The sequence below is a fragment of the Mytilus californianus genome, unplaced genomic scaffold, assembly GCF_021869535.1.
Source record: "Mytilus californianus isolate M0D057914Y unplaced genomic scaffold, xbMytCali1.0.p SCAF_7, whole genome shotgun sequence".
NCBI classification, from domain to species: Eukaryota; Metazoa; Mollusca; class Bivalvia; order Mytilida; family Mytilidae; genus Mytilus; species Mytilus californianus.
The window spans coordinates 70,599,664-70,614,007 of NW_026262723.1; the positions used below are offsets into that span (position 1 = coordinate 70,599,664).

The 14,344-nt window shown below is 32.0% G+C and overlaps 1 protein-coding gene and 1 long non-coding RNA gene across 2 annotated transcripts; both read left to right on the forward strand.

The window, feature by feature from the left end:
• Positions 1-608: 608 nt before the first annotated feature.
• On the forward strand, positions 609-4,765 carry LOC127710125 (toll-like receptor 13). The gene is made up of 2 exons (XM_052215875.1): positions 609-655; positions 2,588-4,765. The coding sequence occupies exons 1-2, from the start codon at positions 640-642 to the stop codon at positions 4,681-4,683; spliced, it is 2,112 nt and encodes a 703-aa protein (XP_052071835.1). The 5' UTR covers positions 609-639; the 3' UTR covers positions 4,684-4,765.
• A 4,203-nt stretch (positions 4,766-8,968) lies between these two features.
• On the forward strand, positions 8,969-10,150 carry LOC127710137 (uncharacterized). Its single transcript, XR_007986002.1, has 2 exons — positions 8,969-9,107; positions 9,766-10,150. It is a non-coding gene; the product is annotated as an uncharacterized LOC127710137 (long non-coding RNA).
• Positions 10,151-14,344: the final 4,194 nt, after the last annotated feature.

Genomic DNA, 14,344 nt, shown 5'->3' on the forward strand with positions numbered 1-14,344 from the left:
TAAGAAAAAACAAAAAAAATAAAAAAAACAAAAAAAAAACCAATAAAAAAAACAAAAAAACAAAGAACTTAAAGCGAAATGGAGTTTGAAGACATTTCAAGTCAAGTAAGGTTTTGTATAGTGTCAAAAGACGCATGACTGTCTGGCAATTATATTTAATTCCTGGATCAGATTAGTAAACATAAAACTCGTTTGGAAACATGTTATATAAATAGTTGCTAAAGTCAGACAAGTTTTTTGAAAGATAATACCTGTATAAAATCTACTTTCGACTATCTTATCATATTTCTAAAACAGTTAAAAATAAATTCTTTTAAAAATGCAGAACGTTTGTATCTATATTTGTCTCGTCTACAAATAAACGTGTGCAATATTATACATGTTTATATACAGGTATCTTTGACTCTGAGAGGTTTTTTTGAAAAAAAGTTTCCACGAGGAAAACGCTTCGAACACAGATAATACTGTAGATTTGATTTAAACAGATATAATGATTCGCCAATTCACAAGTTAAATAAAAGTCCATATCAAAGTTCATATCAAAAAGCATACAACTGTAATTCCTCATTTACTTCCTCAATATATATGTTTAAGTTAGATTTCACAGGAAGTTATGTAACATGTATAATCATACGTCTGATGAAGCAACTCTTAGGTAAGTTTTTATAAATAATTTCTATTGATAAATATTGCTTTTGAATCTCTATTCTGTCCTTGATATTTTTCAGTTCTGTGTTTTGCTTTATGACATTTTCCCCCTCTCAAATAGAATAGATCTGCAATGGTGTACTTTACCTGATTAACTTTACAAAAAGAATTATAAAATAATTAAATAATATTGATAATGATTATTTATATATTTCATTCTATATAAGTTTTGTGATATGACCATTTTTAACTTCTTTGTAAGCAAACTCAGCGCTTTTTGAATGCAGATACTAATAGAACAGATTTCAGAGCATATTTCTTTCAGCTGTTAGCTCTAAGTTCATTTCTTTAGGTGACTACATGTATCAAAACGTTCAAGAATTCGTTTACTATAACACTTGTTACTAGTATGTAAATTGGATTAATGTTTTTTTTTCTTTCTTAGAAATGACATTGCTTGTCCTTCATTTTTTGAATAACAAAATTTGAATATTTAAATCCTAAAATAATTGTAAAATTTACCTTGCTAGATATTAACATGTATTTTCAGGACTTTAATTGTAACGAAGTTTAGGAAGGAAGATGATTTTCGAAAAATCCACAGTTTGTGATGTGACTTTCATACTTGAAGTTGAATATTAATACATACAGTAGTAATATACATACCCGGTAACAAAAGGAGATAAGTTGAAAACAACAACGTCGCAACAGTTGTTACATTGTTAAAAATAAATCGAGGAAAAGTGTCAACACCGAACGACATGCTCTATTGACTCGATATCTGGACAAATAATGAATAAATTTGTTACAGACGAATTATCATACGAAACTCAACAAATTCTTAAAATACAATAATATTTTATAATATAATAAATATCGTTGGTTCATGTTTGTCATATTTGTTTTTAGTAAATTGTTTTGTCATAAATTAGGCCGTAATTTTCTCGGTTAAATTGTTTCATGTAAAATACAACAATGAGAAAACCCATACCGTATAGTCGGCTATAAAAGGCCCCCCGACATGAAAAATATTCAACTGAGAAAACTAACGGCCTAATTTATAACAAAACAATTTACGGTAAACAAATATGACAGACATGAACCAACGACAAGTACTGAACTACAGGCTCCTGACTTGGGGCAGGCACACAAAGAATGTGACGGGGGTAAGCATGTTTGTGAGTGCTCAACCCTCCCCTAACCTAGGACAGTGGTGTAATAGCACATCATAAGAACAAAATATAAAAATCAGTTGAAAAGAGGCATAACTTATCAGATCGATACAAAGACAAGACGTGACAGGGTAAATATCTATCCCTCATCCCTAACATTGTTTAAATTTTTAGGTTAACTTTTGTCTACATAGCTTGTCATCAGCATTTTCCTGACAATTCTGATTACCAATATCATTACTTTTCTTTGTAAAGATGCATGTTATTGTGTTCGTCCTACAGTGCAAAATTTTCAGCCTTATTTGCTTGTATTGTCGGAATGCGCATCTGGTGCAGTAAAATTGGTACCGTTAATGTTATTCAGCAAATTATCTAAAATACGATCTACAGGACTGAAGACTGAGAACCATGTTTATTTTTTTTAAATATTGGTGAAAAATTTGTTAAGAATTTTTTACGTGAAAATTATCAAAAGCAAATGCAGAGGGTAATTGGCCTGTTTGTAAGTGAAATTTCTAATACGATTTTCACTTTCAAAAAAAATCATAGCGATACATTGTTTTCACAAACTACATTTCAAATGTTATCAAAGTTCTTATCCACAACTATTGTATGGTGCTCTATAAATCAATTTTAAAACATTAAACATTATATATTTGAAATATTTCTAACAAGCTTGTAACTTTATTAATATCTCAATCATCCCGTAAATTTAACTCATCCTTATTACTATACATTATATGAGTTAATCTTAAAATTTGTTTCAGAAATTATGATGCTTCTACTTCTTTCGATTCTACCACTGGTGTTAGCAAATACAAAATGCAACAAGTACTGTACATGTAGTGTGAAACAAAAACTAAATAGCACAATATACGTTGGAACATGTGATGGTAATTCAAAACGAAAATTGACATACATTCCAGAATTCCCAGATGGAACAAGGAAAGTCGCATTTATTAACAACGACTTACAGATACTATCAAAAGAGTCACTAGACAATATATCCTTGACGCGTTCTCATGTAACTGACTTGAACTTAAAATACAACAATATAAAATTCATTCACAACAATACATTCAGTGACATGATTTGGTTATGTGAATTGGACATTTCTGGTAATAATCAACTTATAAGTAGTGATCTAGCTTACAGCTTTTACAGCCTACCGAAACGTTACATTAATATATTGCTATTACAAAGAATGAAACTCAAACCCTTTGATGGCATGTTTGATGGACTTAAAGGATGCAAGATTCAGAAAATTGCCATGACCAACAATGACATTGAAACATTCAATGGGACATGGTTTGCACAGTTAAAAGAGTTGATCAGTCTAGACATAAATTCGAATAGAATATCAAATCGCAATTTGAATCTAAAAGGACTCTCTAGCTTAACCTCGTTACATCTGGGCAACAACCCGTTATCTGAAATCCCAGCGTTTTGTGATGACGAACTTTTTAAGTTAAAGAGATTACATCTTTCATATACACAGCTGCGGTCATTTGCCGACATGAAAGAAAAATTCAGATGCCTACAAGCGTTAGAACGATTGTTTTTAAACGGCCTCGACATAAAGCAATTGCATAACAATACATTTTCAGAGCTAAAGAGCTTAAAGGAACTCAGTTTGATGAAAATGCAAGGACGTAGCTTAAGAATAAACCCGTTTGCATTTAATAGCACGTCTTTAAAACAATTAAGCTTTTATATGACAAATGGGTTCCGTTTTTCCAAGTGGTCTGCACAAAGCAGATTTTTTGATCCGCATACACTTTTCGCTCAATGTAGGAATATTATTTCTCTTGATTTGTCACACAACTTGTTCGATTTCACACAAAAAGCAATTAGAGAAATGTTCAAACCTTTAACAAAACTACAGAATCTATACTTGGAAAATTTACAAATTAGTTATATTCCCAGGTACTTCCTTTACCAATTCCCCCAGCTAAAGGTGCTTTCTATGGTTAACAACAAGATATTACCGTGGACAGATGGTTCCTCAACGTTTAAAGAAGTTAAGGCACTACAAGAACTTAATTTGGGGAATAATAGAATAAGCATGATAAGTTCAAAATCTATACCATCAATAGTGCTTGATAATTTAAAGACAATTGATCTTTCAAATAACCATTTCACGTGTTCTTGTGACATAATGTGGTTTAGAGAGTGGATGAAATCAACAAAGGTTATCATAAAAAAAGCAAACGAATACAAGTGTGACAATTCGGAGTTTCTGATCAATTACAATCCGACTCCCGAAAACTGTAAAAATATCGTTTTAACTATTGCAGTGTCAGTTGGATGTCTCGTCGGTGTTATTCTATTTGCCACAATTATTGTCTACTTTTGTAGATGGCGCATTCGTTTCCAATTATACAACATCCGATCCCGCTATAGAAATTATCACAAGCTGAAACAAAACAATTTTGTTTATGCTGCATACGTTATATACTGCTATGAGGATTTTAAGTGGGTTAAAGACAAACTTATCAAGGAAATAGAAATAGAATATGGCTTCAAACTATGTATTCCTCATAGGGATTTCGAACTTGGGAAAGTTTTCGCGGACAATATCGTTGATCACATGAATTTGAGCAAAACGGTTATACCTGTTTTTTCTAATAACTTTTCCAAAAATGAATGGTGTCTCTTCCAGCTTGATGTGGCTCGAAGCAAACTTACTAAAGAAGGATCATTAACAATTTTCCCTGTTATGTTCGAGGAAGTGGAATTCAAAAATATGAATGCAGCAATTTACTCGTTCATAAAGTTATCCAATTATGCAGCTTGGAGCGAAGACAGTAAAGCAAAAGAACTTTTCTGGGACAAAATCAAGGATCATTTAAAGAATATTTAAGACAGATTATTTCATTTTAATTTCAACAGTTTAGAATAAAGAAGGTGCATACTACACGTGTGTCCTTAATGAACTAGCTTCACTAAAGTTTAAATCATAATCATTCCTAAAGTTTCCTTTGCCCATTGTTTTAAGGCCGTTGTGGTGAGATTTGAAACCAAGTTATTGATTATTAATATCACATGGAATAGTCGAAACAAAATATTTAAAAAAAATCATACAGCACCATGCGAATGGAAAGTATAAAAAATATGCGAATGGAAATTAAGGTGAAGGAAAAGTCAAAGCCAATTTAAAGAGTTAGTGAATGATATGCGTTTCCATACAATGCGAATATGAATTGCAAAATGTTTTACTGTGTACAATCTATATACGTTAGTCAATATGATAAAAAAAAAAACAGCCTTGGAGAAGAACAAATTCAAAATTTCTTGCATAAGTAAGTGTATACTGTTATGATAGTGGTATATTCGCAACAGCAGATTTAATACTTCTTTCATAGATTTGAAAAACATACGGATTAAAGAATGTGTACATTGAACTAACTTAACGAATGTGTTCGACAAATCCAATACACAAAATTTACAAAGTATTTATTTTAAAGATGCAGGCCTTATAATTCCTCAAATTTAAAAGTACTATAGCTCGCCATGAGTATTTGGTATGTGAGTACGTAACACGACAACATTTCAATAAGAACGAATATGTTTCTTGAACATGTAACCCACCTGAAGAAAACAGTATCTTGCATTTAAAATGAAATTTATAGATAAAAATTCCTTAACAGATTGCTTTTTAGAAGGTGACTGTGCTCGATTAGGGTTGTACTTTGTGTTGTTGTTGTTATGATATTGTAATTATTATGTTTATTTAGCTTGGCCTAATTTGTTTTGTGTGGCCTTATAGTTTTTTACAAAATATGTTATAACTGTGCAGTTTAGAAATCACTGGAACAATCGTAGTTTATCAAATGAGTATTGCAAAAACATCAGAATTATATATCTCATCAAATAATTTAGTACTTTTCATACAAAAATGAAGGGATTGGCATGACTGCCAATGATTCGACTATATTAAAACATAAGGACAAAGATGTGAACTAATTGCATGTCACCAATGAGCCAAACACATACCATAAACTATAAAAGGCATCGGTATAACAAAATGGAAAACAATTCAAAAGAGAGAAAAAACACGGTTTGATTAAAATGTATACATAAACAATGAACAATGAAGAAGAAGAATATGACAGACAGCTTTCAAATTTTAAGACCAGCACTGGATATTAGTCTTTTTTGTAAAAGGTTAAGTAACAAAAATATCGAAATCCACGGAAAATTCAAAACGGAAAGACCTTTATCAAATGGCAAAATCAAAAGCTCAAACACATCACACGAATGAAAACAACTATCATCTTCCTGACTTGTTACAGGTATTTCTTTATGTAGAAAATGTTGGATTAAACCTGGGTTTATCGTAATTGTCATAACATTGCAAGTAGCTGAACGACAAGAAGCTCAATAGTTTCTTATATCTGACTTTGACAACACATATATGACAAAGTAGAGTTTTTTTTACAATTAAGTAGATCAATGAAGTCAAATAGAGTTTTTTATTTTTAGTTTAAAAGTTTCCAGATATATTTAAATTCTTTCCTTGTTAAATTCGTAACTAACAACATTTTAAACATGTTATGATGCTGATGAAATCTGAATGAAATGAGTGGTAAGACCATATCCGACTTTATCAAATTTATATTCATTTTTATGTATACTTTTTTTTTTAATTTCAACGAATTTTTCATGTATACTATAATAAAGATACATTCATGTAGGAGAAATTAATATTTTTGACATATTCCTTTGGTCCATTTCATAATAAAGCCTAAATGTTTATTAAGAGTATACTTCAAGTATTGTTATACAAATACTTTTAAAAATTAACACAATTTCAGACATGTTCAACATGAGAATTCAAAAGTTCAGTACAATTCTTCTTTAACTCAAAACAAAAAAAGAAAGAAAAAATAAAAAGAATAGAAGTAGACAGTAAAAGTAAGATCAACGGAAAAAAATATTGCCAATTATATATATAAGAAATATAATTTAAATTTCAAACTCGGTACATTTGTAACTTTCATTATTAAAATATCATGATTAACTATTACTTTTATATCGTTGCATTCATTTCAATAACAATATTTTAAATGTCAAGGACTTCTTTTTTTTAAATGACTGTAGTTTAAATCATTTAAGGTACCAAATTTGTTTAGAATACTCTGTGGTCTTGCATTGCATTGCATTTCTTTATCTGTTCTGACAGCGACAACACATTTTATGTGTGTGTGGGGTTGGGGGTTAAAATAAAATGTGTGATTCTTAATTTCTTGAATTAAAAACATTTTTGAAAGGGAAGAAAACAAAATAGTTTGTTATATAGATTAAATAATAGAATAAAATATATATTATATTTAACGTTTTTTTCAAGTCTACCTGTACGTTATAGACAAAAACAGTATATTTTTCACATTAAATTCAAATTTATTATTTTTTTATGATATGAACTCCTTTCACACAACACGTGTTTCTGAAATAACCTTCATCATGTACGCACGTGAGAGGTCAATAATATAAACGTTTGAAAGCTAAAACAAAAGGGCATAAACAAACATCAACAGTGGATACAATTGAGGTTACATTGTACCTTACATAATTTTACATACAACACGTTTAAAATTCATTTAAAGCATACCAATTCCAATTGCCTTCGAGGGCATGCGCAGGCCATATACGTACATGTAGACGAGCTCCCTCAAGAAATGGGATTTATTGATGGAAGGATGAAATGATAGTGCTTTATTGTCTTTGATATCCAAAAAATAACAGTTTGTAATATCGTCATTCACTTTTTTTCGATAGTCAAACGCTCACAAATTTGACCAATATGGCCGCGCCCATGGATGTAAACACAGAAAAATCTAGCGAAGCCAACTTACTCACTAACTTACTTCTGCCTAGTTCCCAACAAAATACAAATAAAGTAACTAATACTGAACCCGGTATTGACACACCAATTAGACTTGGTCGACCCAAAAAAAGGGGTAATCCAGACAGTCCTGAGGACTTGCCGTGGACCGCTAGGCAAGTTAACCGTCATATCAGACGACGAAACTCGGTGGTGGACTTGAGTTCTATAACATCCAAGAAAACCCCAGGTTTCAGAAAAAAACTATTGCTGACAAAGTGGTTGAAGCATTAACTAGTCCTGAAGTGCTGGACCAAATTTTACCTGTAATTACAGAAAAACTATGTGAGTCAATTGAACTTTCCTTAAACAAAACAATTCAGGCTATGGTCAAATCCACTGTAGAAGAGCATATTGCACCTATGACTGAAACAATTAAAAAAACAAGAAGAGAAAATTGCAGAACAAAGACAAATGATAGCAGTACAAGCCGCAAACCATCTTTCCTTAAACAAAATAGAGATTGAAAATTTACACCGACTAGATGATTACAACTCAGAGATTGGCGATCCATACCAGAAAATCGGGGTCTACTTGAAAATCGTCTTGAAAATCAAATATTCCCGTAGAACCAGCCTTCGATTTCATAACATTCAGGTCCCGGTTGACAGATATGATAAAGTAATGCATCCAGTTAATACCGAAGACCTTATATTAGATGTTTGTAACAAAAAGCTTGATCTAGGAATCAAAAAATCAGACATTAGCAGATCACATGTCATCGGTAAAGTCCGAATTGGTAAATCACAAGTCATCGTGCGCTTCATTTCTTGTAGAAATCACAAAAAAGTGTTCAGTGCAAAAAAAAAGGTTTAAAGGGTGATCCGAACAAAATTTTCATCACTGAAAATCTTACAACCCATAGAACCAACTTGGTCAAAGAGCTAGCTGATCTCAAATACAGGCATTCCATACATGCTTACTGGACAAATGATGGCCGCATTGATGTTAAAAAGACTGAAGCTTCCATGAAACAGTTAATTCTTAACCACGATGATATTCGTGACTTGCTGAGAAGCAATGACCCTGACGAAAGTACTGGTAATAACACTTATGCACAGGATGAGAATAACCAGTGTGTTAAGGACCACGATTAACTATCGAGCGTAGTAAAGTAATATCATATGTCCTGTAAACTCTTTGTTTGTGTTTTTTCCCTTTACTTATGTCGTCATGTTTGTTTTGTTTTTGTCTGTATTTGTTCAGTACCTTTTATAGTTCATGTCCAGTGTGCGAATTGGTGACAAAATATTACCTCCCCTGTAAACAGTGCGCTCTTCTGACTAGAGGCGATCGGTAAAGAAAAACGGATGATGCCGTAATTGTTTTGCTTGTTTTAAATGAGCTAGCACAGACGAACTGAGACGTGTCAACATAATGTGAATATGATAATGAATCAGGTAAATTATTTGTTTAGTTTCTCGCCTCATCGTATCTTCATATGATAGGTAAATGCGTGAATTTTCGATTTTCAGTGTCGTCAGGGTTCAAACTTGTAATCATGCCATCCTTTCATTATTTTTTTTTAATACTATCCAATGGTTGGAACACCTTGATTTTCTCCCAATTTTTAACGTTGATCATGTTGCATGATATATATTTTTATCGGGGGAAAAAATTGATATGCAGCAAAGATTGGCAGTTTTTTATTTGTGTTGCTATGTGAAATAAAGGGAGATGAATTAAAGTAAAAGAAGGCACGCTTTTTCAAATAGTAAACAATTTAATTCAGATGCATGGTATTTTGTCAAATGATAAAGAATATCGTAGAAATTTACTAGAAATTCATCTAATTTATGCAATTTTCATTAAAGATATAAAATATGACATACTGAAAGCCGAAAAGGGGTAAAACCACCATACATTGAACAAATTAGGGAGGGGGGATGTCGGGTGAAAATATTACGAAATATAGATTATTTTTATCTGTGGTAACAATCATTTGATTTTCAGGGGGCTTTTCTCTGTTCAAACATTGGTCTAATATTTTCAGGTTCTCTTTGGATTGCCAAATAATATTATTATCACCTAATATTGAATGATCAAATTAGTTTGCAGCGATGTTCTGTATGGAAGGAAGACTGTCATAGAATCCAACAGTTCCGAAGGGGCCTTTAAACTAACTGCTTAACATCAAGATCGATGTAAGATTCAAGTGCCTGATCCAGTGCAAGTTGTAGCCAGTTTTTCCTTGTAATTGTGGCAGAAAAACCACTAGCTCTCAGCTGGGTAATAGACAGTTTCTGGCATTGAAAGGATATCAAACGGATGTTTTATGGAATAATCTCAAGTACATATGACGATCATATGCATAGAAATGTGGAGCTAGTCTCTTTCATGCAGCAATTTGTAATTCCCAATTTAAACTCCGAAAAGACAAGAGCAAAGAAATGTTCATCAATGAGAAACAGTCTCCGTGAATAAAATTATTCCAAAACTTAAATGTGTCATTAGTGTTGCATTATGTATCAGTAGAGATAATCAGATTACAGTAAGATTGCCCAACTGAAGGCTTTTGTCGGTAATGTTTTGTAAATCTTGAAGATTTCTTTAATCAATATTGTTGCCTCCATTGTCAGTAAAACCACGTCTTGCAATATTTTGTTTGTGGTTTGCACACATGTAAATTCTGAATTCTCATGTTTTAAATTTCTATTGATAAAGAAACTGAGCAACTGAGCTTTGTAGAAAGATGTCAAGATGAAATAAATGAGTTTTCCTAAAGTTTGTGCATTGCTGTTGGACTGTTAAGAGGCCATCTTCTTTGTGTCTTAATTTTGCAATTTCTTTCAATCCAGCATCGAAGTACGTTTTCATAAGAACTGGCTAGGTGATTTTTAGAAAATGCTAGTCACTGAGGGAAAGGAAAGACCCACGAAAGTTCATCTGTATATTCAATTTTGAACATTATCATATCATATGTTTTGGCATCAACGGCATTTAAAATAAGGCCGCAGTTTAAATTTAAAACTAAAGTTTCATGACTTTTTAAGCTATATTGGGACATATTTGACAAGTGTCCGACCTTCTCTTTTTTTTTGTGGAGGTTTGATCATAAGCTATGATTATCTTGTTACCAACTTAAAAACACTCCACAGGCTTGTTCATAATGTTATGATACGATCTGTTTGTCGTCTTAATTCCACATTTGGCACACTTGACATTTTTATCAAGGATGGTCTTTTGGTTTCAGTTTGCATGACATTGTAGTTCACAAAGTTTATGACAAAATAAAGATTTAATTTGTTTATTAATACGACATGCCAAATTATAGTCCGAGATTACCCTGACGTCCAACGGCTGTTTTGCAAGACAAGCTGGGGCCGTGCTTGTCTGGGAAAACAGTCGTTGGACGTCAGAGAACTAGCCAAGTAATTCTAAAAAAGCTCCTCGCATGCTACCTGCCTGATTTACAAACTTTCATCAGAGTCTGAATTAGGCCACCCCTTTCAGTGTGAAACAAATTTGGTTAATTATGTACGAAATCACTGAAGCAGGACTAGAGCGGGCCCCTTTTTTAGGCAGTCAGTGGGCATCCGCTTAGATTTCAACCATTTAACTGCAAAACGGGGGGAGGGGGGGGGGGTTATGATTTTTATGTCCGAGTCAAACAATTTTCATATATTAATGTTTTCAGATTTAACATATACTTTCCTATGTGTAGTGTTTGTATAAAAGTATAACCAACAAAATTCATCAAATTGGAGATCATCATATTTTTAAAGAAAAAACCCATAATCCCTTTTTTCTTAAAGTTAAATGGTCGTTCCCTTAGGAAAATTTCTGGAACTGCTACTGTTTATTTATAGATTATTACATGTCTTTTCCATATTGGCCCTGGTATCAGCCCTAGACTCCCATATCAAGCCAGAGGGCTTTAGCCCGAGGGCTTGATATGGGTCGTGGGCTGATACCACGGACCATATGGAAATTGACATGTAATAATCTATTTATCACATATTTTCAAGCAAGAGAAAAAAGATAGCATATACCAAATTATGTTTGATATTTTCAACAAAAATTCAAAAAAATATTTAACAAAAAAAATTTAAAAAATGTATCACAGTGAGTTAACAAAGTTCGAATCCCAGTGAGTAAACAAAGTTTTGTGAAAAGTTTAACAAATAATTAACAATAAATATATTAATTCCCAGAATTGTAATTATTAAACGACTTTAAAAAGTGTTACATTTCCAATTAATGCTGACGAAGAATACACCATATCGCTACTATGATTTGGAAATATGTTCCGCTTGAACTTTCGATGTCATACAACAATCGCTTTTTCATTGTGACGTCATATATTTTCTAAATTCTTTATGACGTCCAAATTTTACGGGAACTTTTGTGATTTCCACTGTTGATTTTTTACATTTTTTCTACTACAGCAGATTCGTAAATTTCTAAATTTCTTTTCATTGTGTTCTCATTTTTCATTTCTTGTATGAATTTACATACATCGTCATTTGATCTCTCCTGATCGTCTAACTGCTTTGGATGACAACTTGTTTACAAATAGTTTTTGATTGACAGGTTACCGGAAGTTAAACTCGGGGGCTCGATATGGATTTCAAGGGCTGATATCGATATTGGCCCCGAGGGCTGATAACCAACCTTGACTTCCGGCTATTATTGGCCATGCAAAAACGTACATATCAGTACAAAATATGTGATAAACTTTAATATGCACGTTAAAGGTTTCACATGCTGACTTCTGAATCAACACCGGCAAAAGTTTTGAATTATACAAAAGATAAGAAAAATTAATGCATTTTTAATTTGACTCGGATGAATATTTTTATTTTGCACAAACTCCAACATATTACATGAACTGACAATAAACATAAATCAAAATTAGAGAAATGAGTATATTCATATCAAAGAAATACCAAATAAAAATACTCATGATTTTTTAACAAAGACAAAACTATTGCGTAGTGTGTAAGTATTTCAATTTTTCATTTTTTTAACAGATTTGAATATGGAAGATGCGCATACCTGCACATCATAAAAGTGCAAAGTCTATTGTTTAACACACGTGGTTAATTTGGATCACATGTTTTCTAGTTCTATATTATAAGAATTCGAAGGTTCATATCATTTACATTCAACGCTTTTTATGGGATTTTTTTTCACTATAAATGTTGAACCTCGAGGTTACATTAATAGTAAAAAAAAAAATCCGATAAAAAACGTTGAATGTAAATGATATGAACCTTTAAAGTCTTATATTATAGGACTCATGTTTTTCAAACATAATATTTTGATCATAAATTTATATTATGATGGTTTCAATACCCTAATAATTTAGGTAATTTGTCACGTATATTGATTACACTATATCGAGTTGTCTCAACGATACACTTATCGGTGTGCTCGATCATACGAATTTACAGACATTGATATAGACAAAATGACCCAACTTTGAAAAATTATTGTGGCGAAACTACATTTTGGAACTCGTTAAAAATTGGATCCTCAGAAAGCTACATTATTAAGGTTTGATATATATTTAAAAAAAAAACGAAAAATATGCAGTCAAGATTGGCAGTTTTTTATACACCCTATGTTGAGCAATAAATTGTTCAATTAACAGAATAGTGCTGCAGTCTATTTTTCGCTCGTTATTTATGATAATGTACAAAGAAATTGATTGCAACTCCACCTCAGATGATATTGGCTTTTCTATTAAGGCTCTTTTGGTTTGTATGCTCAGACAAGTTTCATAGTTTTGGGTTCAAGCATTTATGATAATAGTTATCCAATCATACCGAACCTGCACATGGCTATCTATCCTTCGTTCCTCTTTGTATATCTTTAACCTGTTTAGCCCACTTTTGGTAATATCCTTTTGGTGTGGCTCGGTATTTTAATTATACATTATTAATATTATTGATTTTCTTTGATGACATAGTTGTTTGTTTTTATAGTGATTGAAGGAGACGTGACACGGTTTTTTGTTTTTATTAAATTAATAAATATTAGTCTTAAAACATGTTTTGTACAATTTTGCTGTTCAAAACCTGATCAATCGGCATTTTTCTGGTCAAAGAATCCAGCGCTTGTCATAATGAATGATTTTAAATTAGATAACGATCACGTGATCGTGCTTACGTCAGTGGTTACAAGCTGGGAAAATGTCTCTAACTGGACGATGTCGATACACTATTGACGGTATCGACAGCACTTTTCCCGATTACTGACAAACTATACAGTCAATTGACCTCATCAATTTGAGCCATGGTGTGTGGAAAATAACCAAGAAAAGAATATTAATTCTTCATGCGAAGAGTCCAACAAAGACGATTTTTCAGACAATACCGATCGGATTGTTACCATACATACTATTTGGTTTGTCTGAAGAATAAATTTAATAGACCGCTTTCTGCATATTTTTTATTTAAATATAAATTTCTAATTATTGATGATCAATTTCTTCTTTTTTTCTCTCTGTTGCGGTAATGTTATAATTATGTGTGCGCCAGAAGCAGAAAAAAAAAACGATAGTAAAAGTCAAATTAGGCGTTCGCAAAGTGTCCGTTTTTTTGGTTACATAGAGACTTTTAATATGTATAAATTATCACCAAAAGTTATGCTTATAATTTTTTTGGTTGAAAACCATACATCACACAAAGGA